Below are 22033 nucleotides of genomic sequence, written 5' to 3' on the forward strand. Positions count from 1 at the left end.
TTTCTTATTTCTGGTGTCTCCCTGCCTACTGAGACTCCTTCATTGCCATAATTTTCAGCTGACAGATGATCCTGTCTACTCAAGAAGGTTCATGTGTTGTCCTCATTGGATTCAGCTGCCTTCTCCTTTTTATAATTTCCCAATATGTTCCCCAACTGACCAACATTGACCCATTGGTATGGACATCTCTACGCCCCTACTCAGCAGGAGGAAGTTACAGAAGATGACACCTTCCACCTTCAACAACCTTAAAGATTTAAGGGTCAAAATTGTTGGGGGGTGGGGAATGCCTGTGTGGCTCAGCGGTTGAGCGTCTATCTTTGGCTCAGGGCATGATCCCGGGGTTCTGGGATCGAGTCCCACATCAGGCTCCCTGAGAGGAGCCTGCTTCTCCCTCTGCCTGTGTCTCTGCCTCTCTCTGTGGGTCTCTCATGAATAAATAAATAAAATATTTTTAAAAATTGTTCAGGGGGGAAGTGTTGGGGGAACAGAGGATTAGTTGAGGACAAAGCAGGATCCCAGCACAGTACATTGACAAGTCCTTGAAACAAGCAGAGGGACATTCCTCTACAGATTCAACTGCCTTGATCATAATACTTTGCTAAGGGCAAAAGGAAATTTTATCCCAACCCCCAGGATCCTGTAAGTCTACTTTAATACACAAAAATTCCTTTAGAAATTTCCTTTATCTCTAAACCCCAAAGATATGTGTTGGCAATCATTCTCCAAGCACATAGCCCACCATACATCTGAAGGGTCTCATTACTCAGGTTTTATTAGACGGTAATAAGTGACCTTTTCCCAACAATAGATAGCCCCCTCAAGGTCCTGGAAACCTTGCTTCCAAAATTCCTTAGAGACTACACTATCCTTACCGCCCCCCCAATCCCATGTGTATAATCAGCCACTGCTCACAGGCCCAGGGCAGCAGCTCTTTCTGCTTTAATAAAATCACCATCTTGCATCAAAGACATCTCAAGAATTCTTTCTTGGTTGTTGGCTCCGGACCTCACCCCACCAAACCTCACTTATATTCCAAAACTTCATCAATCTTGACCAAGAGTAACCTTTCAAATCTTTACTCTAATAAACCTATCACTCCCGCTTTCCCCATATCACCAATCAGAATGTTTTTAAGCCATCTACAGCAACCCTCTTTGGGCCTCCTTTTGAGTGGCACAAAAATAATTTCATTTATCCAAAGTAAGAGTGAGCATGTGGAGGCATATAAACTTGACTGAGGAGGCTAATTTTGCAGGAAGAAGAGTAAACAAACCTAGGGGTATTTTTGTGACCAAGGCTAGAGAAGAGTGTCTTTTTTTCTTCCTCTTCTTTTACTTCCTCCTCTTCCCCTACCCCTTCTCCTCCTCCTCTTCCTCCTTCTCTCCATCCCTCCCTCCCTTACCACCGTCCTCTGCTTGCTTTCTTTCTTTCTTTCTTTCTTTCTTTCTTTCTTTCTCTTTCTTTCTTTCTTTCTCTTTCTTTTTTCTTTCTTTCTCTTTCTTCTTTCTTTCTTTCTTTCTTTCTTTCTTTCTTTCTTTCTTTCTTTCTTCTCTTTCTTCTTTTTCCTTTCTTTATTTCAAGACTTTCTCATCTAGAAGTTCCCTACCTTATGCCCAAGAACTTGTGTCTGTTGTTATTTTAATCTCCATAAACTGCTGTTCCTAATTTGCTAACAATAACTCTGTCTAACCAAGAAAGTATCCCAAGTAGATGGACAGAAATGAAGTCCCAAGAAGTCTGTGGAGACCAACTTTATGTCAAATATTTTTCAAATCTAGTGCCAAGATGTAATTATTAAGTTGTCAAAGAGACTTGTTTGGTTTGCAGATTTATTTCTAAATATGAATGGAATTTAAAGAACTAAAATAAAAGCTTAGTGGAGACTGCATGGAACTGCCAGATTTTTCTGACAAATACTATTGCCACCTACTACCTGAAATAATAAGGCATCCTAGCGATTGCAAAAAAAGAAAAATACTGCTAAGTGATAAAATGTCAGACAGTAATGGAATTTAAAGAAATGTTCTAGTCAAATTTTTTCATGAAATAAAAATAGGGAAATTAGAGGAAGGGAGACAGAAAGGGATGAGGGGACGGGGTGGGAGGGTGGGAGAGACAGAGGGAGAGAAAGGAAAGGAAAGGAAGAGGAGGGAAGAAAGGGGAAAGATAGGAAAGGAAGGAGAGGGAGGGAGGTGGGGGGTGGGACAGAGAAATAAAAGAAGGAAGAAATCTAGCCATAGAGTGGGGGTTGGTTAGACCAAAATTAAATAGCAAATTAATGAAAGAACTTAAACTAAAAGCTTTTATGCTCGATTCCTGGGCTGAAACTATCACAGTACATCCCCATTCTGTTCCCACCAGCAGTTTGCAGAAATCCTCACAAAATATTAGAGTTGAAAGCACTTATAGGTGTATCTTATGAACCTCCCTCCAATGTAAGGACTATATCTATAAAATCTCTACATAGCCATGGGACTACACATCCAAGTCCACCCTCTACCTATATAAGAATTGCCTTGACGCTGGGCAGCATCCTTGCTTCTTTCCTGTTGCTCCAGAAAAGATCTTCTCCAGATCTTTACTTTATATCTGCAGCTAAGAAAAAAACCCAAATAACCAGAACATAGGAGTACACATTGAGGAGAGAGAAGAAAGAGTGTTTTGAAAACTTCCATGTACCCTCAACATGTCTTCTTTTCTTTTCACTAGCCCCCCTCACCCAGTGCCATGCCCAATAGAGCTCTAAGCCTAGGGCCAGCCATTAAGGCACTTACCAGCATTGTCAGGCTGCATGATGGCCATGACAAAGGTATGAGGAAAGAGCATGGCTGCGCTCTTCCTCATGCCCTGAAGCTTCACTGTGTTGCCCTGGAATATGACTCCATGCACGTCAGTCTCTGTGCCCAAACCAAGCAAATGCCAGGCCACTGTGTCACCCTTGCACATGTTTAGGCTGGGCAGGTTAGAGAAAAGAAACCCATTAATGGCTGGAAAACAAAAACACAAGACAGAACAGGAAGATGAGATCAGACTACTCAGGCACTGACCAGAAGCATAGCATCATCTCTGTACTATGGTTTCCAACAACTTGAAATTTCTGGGTTACATGAAACTCTTATGCCTTCTTCTCTAAACCAATTTAGTTGTCCTTATGAAGATATGCCTCTTTGGAATGAGGGTCCAACTTGTCTTTCTGACCTCCCCTCCTGCCCCTCCTCTACTACACTTCAAATTCTTGTAAAACTGAACTACTTTCCACTACCACAACTCCTTCACATATACACATACACAAGGATATCAGCCTCTACTAATTCCACTCTCCTGAAACTCTCCTCCCTTAGCTTCTATACCACCACACTTTCTTGGTTCTCTTACATTCTCTCTGATTGTTCCTCCTTCGTCTTGTTCTTTTTCTCCATTCCTCCATAAATTACTGGGGTCCCCCCAAATTTCCATATTCATCTTTCAATCTGTCTCTTTTTCTTCACTTCACTGTTACTGCCTAGGTTCTGGCCCTCACCATTTCTGGTCTGAACTTCTGCAAAAACCCTCACTCTGGCACCCCTGCTTGCAGTCTATCCTCCCATGCCTCCTCACACACAGGTACACAACATTGTTGCGAGTTCTATTTGTTTCTGCATCCCCACAGCCTTAAACATGCTAGATGTCTACAAAACATATGTTGAGTTTTCACATGCTGTTCTTTCTGCCTAGAATACATTTTTCCTCCAGTCTTTCTACAGAAAACTACTACTCATCCATCATGCTCCAGCTCAAATGTCACCTCCCATGTGCAGTTATCTCTCTCTCTCAATCTCTCTCTCCCTCCCTCTCCTCCCTCTCCTCCCTCTCTTTCTCTTTCTCTCTCTCTCATTTCCATGAAACATCCCCCACACATACACAAAATTCTTCCATATCACTTACCACAGAGTCAAATGATTTACTTAAAAGTCCATCTCCCACACTAGATTGCCCTAGCAGGACAATATCAGTATGACTGCCAAATCACCTGGCATGTATGCTTGTACTACTCAGGTGCTTCATTAAGTTCAAAACTGAAATGAACTTGGTTCTCAGGATTGGTTTCCTAGTTGATATAACTTACTGGTGATGAGAACCAAGAGATGGAGTCATAAGACAACACATTCATGACTCCCTCCCATCCTCCACACTCCTCTTGAAAATACAGGGAGACCTGATTAAAGCTGACCCCTTTTCAATGTCCCCACACCCACTAGAACTATCTTTAATAAGTAGCCCTGTTTGGTAATTCCCCAAAATGCTTATGAGAACATTGCTAATCTGATTCTGCTTCCTTTGCCTGTAATGTTTAATTGCAAACCTATTTAGCCTTTGAACCCTAGCTCAAGCTCTCTCTTCTTCCAGGAATCCTTTAATTCGATTGTTCCTCATTAATGTTCTCCTCCTATGAACTCCATATCACTTGAAAGCTGTTTCACACAATTAAGCATTTAATTATAGTTGATCTTGGATTGTTCTATAATTATTTCATGTGTGTTAATAGTCTCATTGCCAGCATGGCAAAATGCTGGGAGCTCTTTGCAAACTGGGGACCATGTCTTCCCATTCACTCACTCACCCATCCACCTACATGGCTACTCATTAATTTGTTAGTTCGCTTGTTCAATAAACATTTGCTATGTATTAGAAAGTGTAGACAATACAGAAATAAGCAATAAACAGTACTCACCTTTAAGGAGACTACACTCTAGCAGAAGTCAAAAACCATGCAACAAATAACTATATAGAACATGCTATTAAAATAGTCTGATAAATTGCAACAGTGGTTCAGATGAGGGTGTCATCATCCTGGGGTTGGGTGACAAAGAATGGTTACATGGATGAAGTAGCTTTTGAGTAGAATGTTAGAGAATGAAAAGAATTTCAACAGGCTAAGGGCGAAAATGTAAGGAGAGGCCTTTCTTTTTGTTTTATTTTATTTACTTATGTTTTTTAAATTTTTAAAATATTATTTTAATTCAAGTTGCCAACATATAGTATAACACCCAGTGCTCATCACATCACATGAGGAGAGGCATTTCAACTAAAGGGCAAAAACATTGTAAAGGCATGAAGTCAGAAAAGTACAAGATATATCTATATAAGAGAAAAATAGCTCCATTTGGATGGAGTATGGAGTTGAAGAGCAAGGGTAGTGGTCAGTAAGGAAGAAGGAGATAAGACAGGAAAGGTATCATTCCAGCTTTCTCTCCTCACTTTCTAGTGGATTCCTTGTCTGCAATCATTTCGCAGCACATTTTTCCAGTGTCCCCCATTCTGTGTAACATAGGACACAGCACAACCAGGTGTTAAATATAAGATCTGTTGCCTTAGATTTAATTCTTCAATCTAGCTCATGTCTTGGGTAGAACTGACCAATTGGGTCAGTTCTTTCAAGGATGGAACATGATTAATGTTAGGTTAGATTTTTACTTGTAACCTCCCAACTGCAGCTGGGGGCAAAAGCCTTCCCATACCATGCATCTGATTGGAATCTTGGAAACCCTTGACATCCTCTGAGAGCAGTCGAGAATCCAACATAGCAGCTGCTTGATTGGCATTGCTGTACCAGCTCTTGTTCTCATCCAACACAGTAAAAAGGAGAAAAAATTCCTTATCCACTCCTTTCTGTAGATCCATGGAAGAGAACATAGGAAAGAATGACAATGGTTTCAGCAGTTGTGGGCTGTGCAAATCCAGACCCAATGAGCTCTGATTCTTTCCTATTTATTTTTTTAGACACAGAAACAAGCCCATACCTCCTCTCTAGAGTTGTAGTTGTTGCTAGGCAGTTTTTCCTCAGCTGATTTCAAATTGAAGGTGGGTGAAAGAGGTCAGAACTATGTGACAAGACAAGAGAGGAGGAATGCATGAAAGGGGACAGGGAAGAAGCACAAGGTGGGGATTGTGGAGAAGTACAGAGAGTGATAGAAGAGACCTTAGAGTTAGCTGGGGAAAGGAGTGGGGAAATGTGGCTAGCAGATCAGGAAAGGACTCTACATGGAGGGGATTAAAAAATAAAAGAAAGGATGTGTAATTGCTATTGATATATTATGCAATTGCTATTAATATATTATTTTATTATTATTTATTATTTTCATTATTATTATTACTTCTAACTTTTACTGAGTGTTTACTATGCAATCTAGACACTATGATAAACACTTCATATGGATTATTTTAATTAATCATCATAAAAACCAAAGATACTTCTTTCATTGTCAACCCTTTACTACAGATGAAGAAACTGAGGCAAAGAGAGCTTAAGCAACCTTCCCAGGGTTATACAGCTAGAAATGGTGAGCTGTACATGAAAGAATACAGACCAATATTAAAAGAGATTTAAGAACATAATCTCAAGTGTTAGGGGGCATTGAAGTTTTTTTTTTTTTAAGAGATGATGAGAAGATACAAAATAGAAAGGAATGGAGACTAAGATATTTATGAGTGAAAGAATAGTATGCAAAATAGCATGAGATCACCAACTGTTAATTTCTGATTAAATACCTTGGTTATTTTTTTCTGTTCCCACATCTCTTGAACCCAGTTCCATTTTCAACTCCTATTTAGTAACATAGCCTTCTCTTCCTCCCAGCAGGCTTTCCAGCTAAAAACCTTTGTAATAACCTGTTTGCCATCTGCATCCAAGGCACCCGCCCTGCACACCAACAGGGGGCCCACCAGACCGGAATTTGTATCTCTTATGGGATCTGCAGCAGAGAAGTACATCCAGGTGAGACAGGCTGGATCCTGAGCAGCAGGTCCAGCATGGGAGGGGACTGTCCAGCGGTATATTACTTTCTCAAAGGGCCTGGCCACCAAGCCAGTGTAGGACGAGCCTGCAGGGGGAAAAAATAGGACTCGTCACATTAGCTAGAATGAGAATCATCAGTTCCTAACTGTGAGGTACATTGATAAACTACAAGGCATTTGGAGCAGCAGCAGTATGCAATACAGAATATGAAAAAGTATCCCAGAATACGAGTGAAGACATCTAGGTGGTTCAGGGGTTGAGCATCTGCCTTTGGCTTTGTTGTGATTCCGGGGTCCTGGGATCAAGGCCTGCATTGGGCTCCACACGGGAAGCCTGCTTCTCCAACTTTTCCTATGCCTCTGCCTGTCTCTATGCGTCTCTCATGAACAAATAAATAAAGTCTTTAAAAACGTAAACTTCCCAGGTTTCAGTTTTCTAAGCTCATAGCACCTAAGGATTAAAAGGGCCTTTAAAACTTATTTGTAGAGGGAGGGGCAAGATGGTGGTAGAGTAGGGTCCCCAAGTCACCTGTCACCACCAGAGTACCTAGATAACCTTCAAATCATCCTGAAAATCTACGAATTCGGCCTGAGATTTAAAGAGAGAACAGCTGGAATGCTACAGTGAGAAGAGATCACGCTTCTATCAAGGTAGGAAGGTGGGGGAAAAAGAAATAAACAAAAAGCATCCAAGGGGGAGGAGTGCCACAAGGAGCCAGGGTAAGGCCGCGGCGAGTGCCCCCAGGACAGGAAAGCCCCATCCCGGAGAAGCAGGAGCTGCACCGATCTTCCAGGGCAGAATGGCACTCGCAGGGAGTTAGAGCAGGACCCCAGGGGGGGCGGGGATGCCGTCAGGCTCCCTGGGACACTAACAGGCACCTGCACCCCAGGAGAGTGCGCCGAGCTCCCTAAGGGCTGCAGCACGCACGATGGGACCCGGGAGCAGCTTGGAGGGGCTCTGGCGGCGGCTCCACGTGGGAGGGGATTTGCGACCCCCGGAGCAGCTCGGTGGGGCTCAGGTGGCACCTCGGCAGAGAGAGGGCTGCAGGGCTGGGAGCACGAATCCAACAGCACACGCCGGGAGCACAGGACGCCAGGGACACAGCCCAGGCTCCGGCCTCCCCCCAGGACAGGCAGAGGCCAAGAGGGCACAGAAGAGCAAGGACACTCCTGCCCCAGCTGAGCAGATCAGCTGACCCACACCTGGAGCATACAGGCCCCTGCAGACTGAGAGCTCCCTAGTTGCTGCAGGAGCTGAATCCAGGGCTCCAGGGCTGGCCGCCTCCACTGTGGTTGTTCCTCTTGGGGCCTCACGGTAAACAAGCCCACTAAGCCTCACAGTGGCCTCATCAGATAAGCAGCTTAAACATCACTCATGGAGCCCTGCAATAGGCAGGGGGGTGAGCAGTTCCCCCAAGTGCTAACATCTGAAAATCAGCACAACAGGCCCCTCTCCCAGAAGACCAGCTAAACGGATAGGGGGAAAACAAATTATTGACCAAGCAACACTGGAAAGTTCCAGGAGAAGTAAAGGGACTTAATACAGAATCAGAGGATACTCCACCTTGTTTTGTTTTTGTTTTCTTTAATACAGAATCAGAGGATACTCCACCTTGTTTTGTTTTTGTTTTTTGTTTTGTTTTGTTTTGTTTTTGCTTTTTCATTTCTGTTTGCTTCCCTTCTTTTTTTCTTTTTCTTTTCTCTTTTTCTTAACTTTTTTTTCTCTTTTTCTCTTTATTCTTCCTTTTTTCTTTTTATCTTTTTATCTTTTTCTTTCCTTCTTTCTCTTCTCTCTTTTTCTCCTTTTCCCAATACAACTTGTTTTTGGCCACTCTGCACTGAGCAAAATGACTAGAGGGAAAACCTCACCACAAAAGAAAGAATCAGAAATATTCCTCTCTCCCACAGCATTACAAAATCTGGATTACAATTCAATTTCAGAAAGCCAATTCAGAAGCACTATTATACAGCTACTGGTGGCACTAGAAAAAAGCATCAAGGACTCAAGAGACTTCATGACTGCAGAATTTAGATCCAATCAGGCAGAAATTAAAAAACAAATATCAGATTAACAGCAGACTTCTCCACAGAGACCTGGCAGGCCAGAAAGGGCTGGCAGGATATATTCAGGGTCCTAAATGAGAAAAACATGCAACCAAGAATACTTTATCTGGCAAGGCTCTAATTCAGAATGGAAGGAGAGCTTCCAAGACAGGCAGCAACTGAAAGAATATGTGATCTCCAAACCAGCTCTGCAAGAAATTTTAAGGGGGACTCTTAAAATTACCCTTTAAGAGGAAGTCCAATGGGACAATCCAAGGAAACAGGGACTGAATAGATATCGTGATGACACTAAACTCATATCTTTCAATAGTAACACTGGACATGAATGGGCTTAATGACCCCATCAAAAAGCACAGGGTGTCACACTGGATAAAAAAGCAGGACCCATCTATTTGCTGTCTACAAGAGACTCATCTTAGACAGAAGGACACCTCCAGCATGAAAATAAAAGGTTGGAGAACCATTTACCATTCAAATGGTCCTCAAAAGAAAGCAGGGGTAGCCATCCTTATATCAGATAAACTAAAATTTACCCCGAAGACTGTAGTGAGAGATGAAGAGGGACACTATATCATACTTAAATGATCTATCCAACAAGAGGACTTAACAATCATTAAATGCTCCAAATGTGAGAGCTGCCAAATATATCAATCAATTAATAACCAAAGTTAAGACATACTTAGATAATAATACACTTATACTTGGTGACTTCAATCTAGTGCTTTCTACACTCGATAGGTCTCATAAACACAACATCTCCAAAGAAATGAGAGCTTTAAATGATACACTGGACCAGATGGATTTCACAGATATCTACAGAACTTTACATCCAAACTCAAGAGAATATGCATTCTTCTCAAGTGCACATGGAACTTTCTCCAGAATAGACCACATACTGGGTCACAAATCAGGTATGAACTGATACCAAAAGATTGGGATTGTCCCCTGAATATTCTCAGACCATAATGCCTTGAAATTAGAACTAAATCACAACAAGAAGTTTGGAAGGACTTCAAACACGTGGAGGTTAGGGACCATCTTGCTAAAAGATGAAAGGGTCAACCAGGAAATTAAGAAAGAATTAAAAAGATTCACGTTAACTAATAAGAATGAAGATACAACCATTCAAAACCTTTGGGATGCAGCAAAAGCAGTCCTGAGAGGGAAATACATCGTAATACAAGCATCCATCCAAAAACTGGAAAGAACTCAAATATAAAAGCGAAACTTACACCTAAAGGAGCTAGAGAAAAAACAGCAAATAGATCCCACACCTAACAGAAGAAGAGAGTTAATAAAGATTCGAGCAGAAAACAATGAAATCGAGACCAGAAGAACTGTGGAATAGATCAGCAAAACCAGGAGTTGGTTCTTTGAAAGAATTAATAAGTTAAATCAACCATTAGCCAGCCTTATTAAAAAGAAGAGAGAGAAGACTCAAATTAATAAAATCATGAAAGAGAAAGGAGAGATCACTGCCAACACCAAGGAAATACAAACGATTTTAAAACATATTATGAACAGCTATACACCAATAAATTAGGCAATCTATAAGAAATGGACGCAGTTCTGGAAAGCCACAAACTACCAAAACTGGAACAGGAAGAAATAGAGAACCTTACAGGCCAATAACCAGGGAGGAAATTGAAGCAGTCATCAAAAAACTTCCAAGACACAAAAGTCCAGAGCCAGATGGCTTCTCAGGGGAATTCTATCAAACGTTTAAAGAAGAAGCCATACCTATTATACTAAAGCTGTTTGGAAAGATAGAAGGAGATGGAGTACTTCCAAATTCGTTCTATGAGGCCAGCATCACCTTAATTCCGAAACCAGACAAAGACCCCACCAAAAAGGAGAATTATAGACCAATATCCCTGATGAACATGGTTGCAAAACTTCTCAACAAGATACTAGCCAATAGGATCCAACAATACATTAAGAAAATTATTCACCATGACCAAGTAGGATTTATTCCCGGGACACAAGTCTGGTTCAACACTCGTAAAACAATCAATGTGATTCATCATATCAGCAAGAGAAAAACCAAGAGCCATATGAATCTCTCAATAGATGCAGAGAAACCATTTGACAAAATACAGCATTGATTCCTGATCAAAACTCCTCAGAGTGTAGAGATAGAGGGAACATTCCTCAACATCTTAAAAGTCATCTACGAAAAGCCCACAGCAAATATAATTCTCAATGGAGAAGCACTGGGAGCCTTTCCCCTAAGATCAGGAACAAGACAGGGATGTACACACTCACCACTGCTACTCAACAGAGTACTAGAAGTCCTAGCCTCAGCAATAAGACCACAAAAAGACATTAAAGGCATTCAAATTGGCAAAGAAGAATTCAAACTCTCCCTCTTCGCTGATGACATGATACTCTACATAGAAAACCCAAAAGCCTCCACCCCAAGATTGCTAGAACTCATAGAGCAATATGACAGTGTTGCAGGATACAATATCAATGCCCAGAAGTCAGTGGCATTTCTCTACCCTAACAATGAGACTGAAGAAAGAGAAATGAAGGACTCAAGCCCATTTACAATGGCACCCAAAAGCATAAGATACCTGGGAATAAATCTAACCAAAGAGGTAAAGGATCTATACCCTACAAACTGTAGAACACTTTTGAAAGAAATTGAGGAAGACAGAAAGAGATGGGAAAATATTCCATGCTCATGGATTGGCAGAATTAATGTTGTGAAAATATCAATGTTACCCAGGGCAATTTACACGTTTAATGCAATCTCTATCAAAATACTATGGACTTTCTTCAGAGCATTGCAACAAATTATTTTAAGATTTGTGTGGAATCAGAAAAGACTCCGAATAGCCAGGGGAATTTTAAAAAAGAAAACCATAGCTGGGGGCATCACAATGCCAGATTTCAGGTTGTACTACAAAGCTGTGGTCATCAAGACAGTGTGGTACTGGCACAAAAACAGACACCTAGATCAATGGAACAGAATAGAGAATCCAGGAGTGGACCCTCAACTTTATGGTCAACTAATATTCGACAAAGGAGAAAAGACTATCCACTGGAAGAAAGACAGCCTCTTCAATAAATGGTGCTGGGAAAATTGGACATCCACATGCAGAAGAATGAAACTGGACCACTCTCTTTCACCATACACAAAGATAAACTCAAAATGGATGAGAGATCTAAATGTGAGACAAGATTGCATCAAAGTCCTAGAGGAGAACACAGGCAACACCCTTTTTGAACTCAGCCACTGCAACTTCTTGCAAGATACATCCACGAAGGCAAAAGAAACAAAAGCAAAAATGAACTATTGGGACTTCATCAAGATACGAAGCTTTTGCACAGCAAAGGATACAGTCAACAAAACTAAAAGACAACCTACAGAATGGGAGAAGATATTTGCAAATGACGTATCACATAAAGGGCTAGTTTCCAAGATCTATAAATAACTTATTAAAGTCAACACCAAAGAAACAAACAATCCAATCATGAAATGGGCAAAAGACATGAACAGAAATCTAACAGAGGAAGACATAGACATGGCCAACATTGCACATGAGAAAATGCTCTGCATCACTTGCCATCAGGGAAATACAAATCAAAACCACAATGAGATACCACCTCACACCAGTGAGAATGGGGGAAATTAACAAGGCAGGAAACCACAAATGTTGGAGAGGATGCGGAGAAAAGGGAACCCTCTTACACTGTTGGTGGGTTGTGAACTGGTGCAGCTACTCTGGAATACTGTGTGGAGGTTCCACAAAGAGTTAAAAGGAGACCTGCCCTACAACCCAGCAATTGCACTGCTGGGGATTTACCCCAAAGGTAAAGATGCAATGAAACCGCAGGACATCTGCACCCCGATGTTTCTAGCAGCTATGTCCACAATAGCTACACTCTGGAAGGAGCCTCGGTGTCCGTAGAAAGATGAATGGATAAAGAAGATGTGGCCTATGTATACAATGGAATATTACTCAGCCATTATAAATGACAAATACCCACCATTTGCTTCAAGGTGGATGGAACTGGAGGGTATTATGCAGAGTGAAATAAGTCAATTGAAGAAGGACAAACATTATATGGTCTCATTCATTTGGGGAATATAAATAATGGTGAAAGGGAATAGAAGTGAAGGGAGAAGACATGGGTAGGAAATATCAGAATGGGAGACAGAACATGGAAGACTCCTAACTCTGGGAAACGAACTAAGGGTGGTGGAACGGGAGGCGAGCGGGGGGTGGGGGTGACTGGGTGGCGGGCACTGGGTATTATTCTATATGTTGGCAAATTGAACACCAATAAAAAAATAAATTTATTATTAAAAAAACTTATTTGTATTACTTCTCACTTGAAAACATATTCCTGATTACTGTTTAAAATGTACAGAGAGGGGCAACCAGGTGGCTCAGCATTTTAGCACTGCCTTCAGCCCAGGGCCTGATCCTGGAGACCTGGGATCAAGTCCCACCTCGGGCTCCCTGCATGGAGCCTGCTTCTCCCTCTGCCTGTGTCTCTGCCTCTCTCCCTCTTAAAAAAAAGAAAAACACAAGCACTAAGGTTGAAATTCCTTAAGTGGACACAAGCTATGGTCAAGAGATGCATAGAAATTATATTTAAAAAATTTAAACCTCGTTGTAAAATTTCTGGGTCATAAGGTAGTTCCTTTTTTCACTTTTTGAGGAACCTCATACTATTTTCCATAGTGCCTACACCAGTTTTCATTCACACTAGAGGAAAAGAGGGTTCCACATTCTCCATATTCTTGCCAACACCTGTTGTTTCTTGGTTGCTAATTTTAGCCATTCTGACAGGTATGAAATGATATCTCATTGTAGTTTGCTTTGTATTTCTCTGATGAAGAGTGATGATGAGCATCTTTTCATATCTCTGTTGGCTGTCCAGATGTCTTATTTGGAGAAATATCTGTTCTGCTCATTTCTTAACTGGATTATTTATTTTTTTGGTGTTGAGTTGTGTAAACTGTATATATTTGGGATACTAACCCTAAAGGCTATATATGAAAAAAACCCACAGTGAACATCATACTCCATGGGGAAAAACAAAGCTTTACACACAAAGTCAGAAACAAGATAAACATATCCATTCTCAAAACTTTTATTTACCATAGTACTGGAAGTTCTAGTCACTGCAACTAGACTACAAAAGGAAATAAAAAGTATGCAAGTTGGTAAAGAAGAAGTAAAATTTTTTCTATTGCAGATGACATACTATAGCAATATTTATATTTATATTTATATTTATATTTATATTTATATTGCAATACATATAACATCAAAATCTACCGGAACTGATCAATTAATTCAGTAATCATAGGATGCAAAATCAATGTGAAGAATTCTAATGCATCTTTATACGCTAATAATGAAGCAGCAGAAACAGAAATTAAGAAAATAATCCCATTTATAATTGCACCAAAAATAATAAGAACCTAGAAACAAACCTAACCAAAGAGGTGAAAAAAAAACTGCTCTCCAAAAACTATAAAACACAAATGAAAGAAATTGAAGATGACACAAAAAAATGGAAAGACATTCCATGCTCATAGATTGGAAGAACAAATATCATTAAAAGTCAATCAGGACTGCACCTGGGTGGCTCAGCTGGCTAAACATCTGACTTTGGCTCAGGGCATGATCTCAGGGTCTTGGGATTGAGCCCCATGCCAGGCTCCTTGCTCAGTGGGGAGTCTTCTTGTCCCTCTGCTCCTCCCCCACTCATGCTCTCTCTTTCTTTCAAATAAATAAATAACATTTTTTAAATGGTACAACTTAAAAAAATAACATAAAATGTCAATCATCATATATTTAAATATATTTAAAGAATGTGTCTCTTATTGAGCCCAGTTCTGCTTCATTATATCATGCATTCATTTAATAACATCCTTGCAGGACAATCAATTCTGTTTCCTCTCTCATTCCTCCCTTATTTATTTTTCCTCTAGAGCTACCTGTTATTACCTGCAGCTCACATTAGTTGGAAACCCTGCTTGCTCACCATCATTGTAAACAGTTCCCTCGTAGTCTTTTTCATAGAAGACTCCATGAGGCTGTATGCTGAATGGTTGGGAAGCACGGTTGTAAAAGATCACCTGGATGGTGTCACCCACCTCAGCCCGGATCACTGGCCCTACAAGATAGGAAGGAGAGACAATGGAAATAAAAACAGGGATGACCAGGGAGGATGGAAACAAAGCAGGAAGGAGGGGAAGAAAGGGGAAGATAAAAAGATAAAGAAACCCTCTCTTTGCAATAATAATAATCCCTTCCAAGTGTATTACAATTTATGTTTATAAAAAGCACCTTAAAATTCATTATCTCATTTTGATTTTCAAACATCATACACAAGGCAGGAGATATTTTTATTTTACAAATAAGGAAACTGCAGCTCAGAGAAGTGGAACTGATTTTTCCAAATTCAAATAGCTGGTTGGGAACAGACTCAGGACATAAATCCAGGGCTTTCTCCCACCTCTCTCTCAGGTTCAATTCCATTTCCCCTACATTTATTTATCCTCGCCCCATAGCTACATTTTCTGATAGGATCCACCTAAATATCTGATATTGCCTCAATCTTAAATCAATTCTGAACACATAAAATTATTATGTCTATATACAGTTCCTGAACTCGGTAGTTGAGCCATGATTCCTGGAGTTATCTTTGTTCCACAACTCAGCACTTCTGACCTATTTTGGGTCACCTTTGAAATTAACCAGAAATATTAAGACAATACAATACCCTGAGCATTTATGCTGGCCCAAATCCTACTTCAGTTTTTTTGGCTTGTTTTCTACTCAATTTCCATACCTAATGCTTTACCTCTGATCCAAAAAGCAAATGAAAATGAAAACATAGCATAGCAAAACATGAGATGTCATAGAAAATGTGTTAAGGGAGAAATTTATAGCTATTAATATTCACATTAAAAAAGATCTCAATCAATAACCTAACTTTAGGACTTAAGGAATTAGGAAAAGAAATACAAAGTAAACCCATAGATGGAAGGAAATAATAAAGACTAGCACAGAGATAAATAAAATACAGAACAGAAAAACAATAAAGAAAATCAATAAAACCAAAAGTCGGTTCTCTGAAAAGATCAACAAAATTGATGAACTCTCAGTGAGATGGACTATGAGAAAAGAGAGAAGATTCATATTACTGAAATCAGAAATGAAAAGGAGGACAGTACTACCAATTCTACAGGAATAAAAAATAAGATAGTTTGAAAAACTATACACCAACAAATTGGATAACCTAGATGAAATGGACAGAGTCCCAGAGTAGAAAACCTACCAAGACTAAAGAATAAAGAAACAGAAAATCTGAATCAAATTGTAACTAGCAAGGAGATTTTTTCTTTATTTTAATATTTACTTCATAACAGTGTAGGTAACATACAGAGTTATAATAGTTTCAGGGGTACAATATAATGATTCAACACTTTCCTACATCTAGAACTTATCACAATAAGTGTCCTCCTTAATCCCATCACTTATTTCACCCATTCCCCACCCCCAACCTCCCCTATGGTAACCATCAGTTTGTTGTCTACAGTAAAGAGTCTGTCTTGTGGTTTGCCTTTCTCTTTCTCTTTTACTTTTCCTTTGCTCCTTTGTTTTATTTCTTAAATTCCACATGAGGGAAATAATATGGTATTTATCTTTCTCTGACTGAACCTTTTTCATTTAGTATTATTTTCTCTAGCTCCAACCATGTTGGTGCAAATGGCAAGATTTCATTCTTTTTTCTGGATGAGTAACATTCCATTGTGTATATATACCACCTCTTCTTCCATTGATGGACACCTGGGCTTCTTCTTTAATTTGGCTATAATAATGCTTCTATAAATTTACAGGTGTGTGTAGTCCTTTGAATCAGTGCTGTATTTTGGGGATAGATACTGAGTAGTGTGTTTACTGGATTGTGGGGTAGTTCTATTTTCAACTTTTTGAGGAAACTCAATAGTCTCTTCCACAGTATCTGCACCACTTTGCATTTCCACCAACAGTGCAAAAGGAGTACCTTCTCTCCAAATCCTCACCAACACTTGTTGTTTCTTGTGCTGTAAATTCAGCCATTCTGACAGGTATGAGTTGCTACCATATTGTAGTTCTTTTTGTTACTGTTTTGCCTTTTTACTTTAATTTTTTTTAGTTTTAAATTTAAATTCATAAATAAATAAATAAATTTCAATTCAATTAACATATAATGTATTATTAGTTTCAGATGTACAGTTCAATGATTCATCAGTCTTTCATATAATTCCCATTGTTCATTATATCACTGTAGTTTTTAAAAAGATTTTATTTATTTATTCATGAGAGACACAGAGACAGAGGCAGACATAGCCAGAGGGAGAAGCAGGCTCCGTGCAGGGAGCACAATGTGGTACTCAATCCTGGAACTCCAGGATCATGACCTGAACTAAAGCAGATGCTTAACTGACCAACCCAGGTACCCCTATTATGCCCATTTTTAATTGGCATCTTTGTTTTTTGAGTTTTGAATTGTATAAGTTCTTTATATATTTTGGATACTAATCCTTTATGGGATAAATCATTTCCAAATATATTCTATCATTCTATGAGTTTCCTTTTAGTTTTCTTGACTGTTTGCTTCATTGTGCAGAAGCTTTTTATTTTGATGTAGTCCCAATTGTTTATTTTGCTTTTTTCTCCCTTGCCTGAGGAAACATATGTAGAAAGAAGTTGCTACTGGAAATGTCAAAAAGGTTACTTCCTGTGTGCTTCTTCTAGGATTTTTATGGATCTAGGTCTCACATTTAGGCCTTTAATCCACTTTGAATTTATTTTTGTGTATGTTGTTAGAAACTTGTCTGGTTCCATTCTTTTGCTAATACCATTTGCTGAAGAGATGGTCTTTTTAAATGGGGAGAGTCCTTTAAGCAAATGGTGCAGGGAAAACTGGGTTTCTACATGCAAAAAAATAAATAAATAAAGCTGGACTCTAATTTAATACCACATACAAATTTAACTCAAAAATTATTAAAAACCTGACTAGAAAGAATTCACCATAAAAGAAAGAATCAGAAACAGTACAATTACAGTTACAGAATTTGGATTACAATTTGATGTCAGAAATCCAATTCAGAAGAACAATTATAAAGCTACTTGTGGCTCTGGAAAAAAGCATAAAGGAATCAAGAGACTTCATGACTGCAGAATTTAGATTTGATCAGGCTGAAATTAAAAATCAATTAAATGAGATGCAATCCAAACTGAGGTCCTAACAACAAGGGTTAATGAGGTAAAAGAAAGGGTGAGTGAATAGAAGACAAGTTGATGGCAAAGAAGGAAGGTGAGGAAAAAAGAGAAAAACAAATTAAAGACCATGAGGAAAGGTTAAGGGAAATAAATGACAGCCTCAGAAGGAAAAATCTACATTTAATTGGGGTTTCAGAGGGCGCCAAAAGGGACAGAGGACCAGAAAGCATACCTGAACAAAATATAGCTGAGAATTTCCCTAACTTGGGCAGGAAAACAGGCATTGACATCCAGGGGATAGAGATATTCCCCCATAAAATCAATAAAAAACCATTCAACACCTCGACATTTAATAGTGAAACTTGCAAATTCCAAATATAAAAAGAAAATCCTTAAAGCAGCAAGAGACAAGAGATCCCTAACTTATATGGGGAGAAATATGACTAACAGCAGACCTCTCCAAAGAGACCTGGCAGGCTAGAAAGGGCTGTCAGGATATAGTCAGGGCCTAAATGAGAAGGACATGAAGCCAAGAATACTTTATCCAGCAAGGGTCTCATTCAGCATAGAAGGAGATATAAAGAGCTTCCAAGATAGGCAGAAACTGAAAGAATATGTGACCATCAAAACAGTTCTGCAAGAAATATTAAGGGGGGGGATCTCTGGGTGGCTCAGCGGTTTAGTGCCTGCCTTTGGCCCGGGTGCGATCCTGGAGTCCTGGGATCGAGTTCCCCGTTGGGCTACCGGTGTGGAGCCTGCTTCTCCCTCCTCCTGTGTCTCTGCCTATCTCTCTCTCTATTTATATCCTGAATAAAAAAGAAATATTAAGGAGAACTCTAAAATACAGAGGAAGTACAAAGAAATAATTTACAAAAACAGGGATCTGAATAGGTATTATGATGACACTAAATTCATATCTTTCAATAGTAACTCTGAACATGAATGGGTTTAACAATCCCATCAAAAGTTGCAGGGTTTCAACTGGATAAAAAAGCAAGAGCCACCTATTTGCTGTCTACAAGAGATTCCTTTTAGACCTAAGGACACATATAGCTTGAAAGTGAAAGGTTGGAGAACCATTTACCATTCAAATGGTCCTAAAAAGAAAGGAGGGGTAGCAATCCTCAGATCAGAAAAATTATAGTTTATCCCAAAGTAAGAGATGAAGAGGGACATTATATCATACTTAAAGCATCTATCCAACAAGAGGACCTAACAATCATCAATATTCATGTCCCTAATGTGGGATCTACCAAGTATATCAAGAAATTAATAACCAAAGTAAAGAGATACTTAGATAATAATACATTGATGCTAGGAGACTTTAATACGGCACTTTCTGCAAATGACAGATATTCTAAGGAAAACATCTCCAAAAAACAAGAGCTTTAAATGATACACTGGACCAGATGGATTTCACAGATATTTACAGAAATTTACATCGAAACGCAACTGAAAACACATTCTTCTCAAGAGCACATGGTACTTTCTCCAGAATTAGACCACAGACTGAGTCACAAATCAGGTCTTAACCAATACCAAAAGATTGGGATTCTCTCCTGCATATTTTCAGATCATAATGCTTTGAAACCTGAATTCAGTTACAAGAAGAAATATGGAAGAAATTCAAACACATGGAGGTTAAAGGCCATCCTGCTAAAAATGAAAGGGTCAACCAGGAAATTAGAGAAGAATTAAAAAGATTCATGGAAACTAAGGAGAATGAAGATAAAACCCTTCAAAATCTTTGGGATACAACAAAAGCAGTCCTCAGAGGTATATATATATCACAATACAAGCATCCCTCAAAAAACTGGAAACAACTGAAATACACAAGCTAACCTTGCCCCTAAAGTAATGGGAGAAAGAACAGCAAATAAACCTACATCAAGCAGAAGAGAGATAATAAAGATTCAAGCAGAATTCAATGAAATAGAGACCAGAAGAACTGTGGAACAGATCAAGAAAACAAGGAGTCGGTTCTTTGAAAGAATTAACAATATAGATAAAACATTGGCCAGCCTTATTAAAAACAGAAGAGAAAGGCTCTAATTAATAAAATCACAAATGAAAAAGGAAGGATCATCACCAATACCAAGGAAATACAAATGATTTAAAAACCATACTGAGGGGGGCACTTGATGGGATGAGCACTGGGTGTTATGCTATATGTTGGCAAATTGAACTCCAATAAAAAATATGTATAAAATAAAAAATTAAATTAAATTAAAAAAATAAAAACCATACTATATGCAGCTATATGCCAATAAATTCGGCAATCTAGAAGAAATGGATGCATTTCTGGAAAACTACAAACTACCAAAACTGGAACAGGAAGAATAGAAAACTTGAACAGGCCAATAACCAGGGAGGAAATGGAAGCAGTCATCAAAAACCTCCTAAGACACAAGAGTCCAGGGCCAGATGGCTTCCCAGGGGAATTCTATCAAACGTTTAAAGAAGAAATCGTACCTATTCTACTAAAGCTGTTTGGAAAGATAGAAAGAGATGGAGTACTTCCAAATTCGTTCTATGAGGCCAGCATCACCTTAATTCCGAAACCAGACAAAGACCCCACCAAAAAGGAGAATTATAGACCACTATCCCTGATGAACACAGATGCAAAACTTCTCAATAAGATACTAGCCAATAGGATCCAACTGTACACTAAGAAGTTATTCACCATGACCAAGTGGGATTTATCCCTGGGATGCAGGGCTGGTTCAACACGCATAAAGCAATCAACGTGATAGATCCTATCAACATGAGAAAAAAACAAGAACCATAAAATACTCTCAGTAGAGGGCAGAGAAAGCTTTTGACAAAATACAGCATACATTCCTGATCAAAACTCTTCAGAGTGTAAAGATAGAGAGAACATTCCTCAGCATCTAAAAAGCCATCTATGAAAAGCCCACAGCAAATATCATATTCAATGGAGTAACACTTGTTGCCTTTCCCCTAAGATCAGGACTATGACAGGGATGTCCACTCTCACCTCTCCTATTCAACATAGTACTAGAAGTCCTAGCTTCAGCAATCAGGCAACAAATTAGAAATAAAGTGCATTCAAATTGGCAAAGAAGACGTCAATCTCTCCCTCTTTGCAGATGACATGATTCTGTACATAGAAAGCCCAAAGACTCCGCCCCAAGATTGCTAGATCTCCTACAGCAATTTGGCAGTGTGGCAGGATACAAAATCAATGCCCAGAAATCAGTGGCATTTCTATACACTAACAATGAGACTGAAGAAAGAGAAATGAAGGAGTCAATCCCATTGACAATTGCACCCCAAATCATAAGATACCTAGGAATAAACCTAACCAAAGAGGTAAAAAATCTATACCCTAAAAACTACAGAACAATTCTGAAAGAAATTGAGGAAGACACAAAGAGATGGAAAAATATTCCATCCTCATGGATTGGAAGAATTAATAGTGTGAAAATGTCAATGCTACCCAGGGCAATTACACATCGAATGTAATCCCCATCAAAATACCATGGAGTTTCTTCACTGAGTTGGAACAAATAAACTTAAGATTTGTGTGGAATCAGAAAAGACCCCGAATAGCCAGAAGACTATTGAAAAAGAAAACCATAGCTGGGGGCATCACAATGCCAGATTTCAGGTTGTACTACAAAGCTGTGGTCATCAAGACAGTGTGGTAGTGGCACAAAAACAGACACATAGATCAATGGAACAGAATAGAGAATCCAGAAGTGGATTCTCAACTTTATGGTCAACTAATATTCAACAAAGTAGGAAAGACTATCCACTGGAAAAAGGATAGTCTCTTCAATAAATGGTGCTGGGAAAATTGGACAGGCACGTGCAGAAGAATGAAACGAGGCCATTCTCTTACACCATACCCAAAGAGAAACTGAAAATGGATGAAAGATTTAAATGTGAGACAAGAGCCCAACTAACCTCTAGAGGAAAACACAGGTAAC

The 22033-nt window shown here is 39.4% G+C and overlaps 1 protein-coding gene across 4 annotated transcripts in view; it reads right to left on the reverse strand.

Annotated features, from left to right (window-relative positions):
• HEPH (hephaestin) overlaps nt 1–22033 on the reverse strand; it is a 97200-nt gene that overhangs the window by 48667 nt on the left and 26500 nt on the right. For all 4 annotated transcript variants that reach the window (XR_011998113.1, XM_025987654.2, XM_072743463.1 and 1 more), the window contains exons 9-12: nt 14851–14982; nt 6652–6863; nt 5502–5652; nt 2778–2990 (exon numbers count right to left, since the gene is read on the reverse strand). Coding sequence is in view for 3 of the 4 variants with exons in the window: in XM_025987654.2 (XP_025843439.1) it covers nt 2778–2990; nt 5502–5652; nt 6652–6863; nt 14851–14982 (708 nt within the window). In the remaining variant the exon portion in view is untranslated. The remainder of the gene's footprint in view (nt 1–2777; nt 2991–5501; nt 5653–6651; nt 6864–14850; nt 14983–22033) is intronic.

Source organism: Vulpes vulpes, chromosome X (genome assembly GCF_048418805.1).
Source record: "Vulpes vulpes isolate BD-2025 chromosome X, VulVul3, whole genome shotgun sequence".
NCBI classification, from domain to species: Eukaryota; Metazoa; Chordata; class Mammalia; order Carnivora; family Canidae; genus Vulpes; species Vulpes vulpes.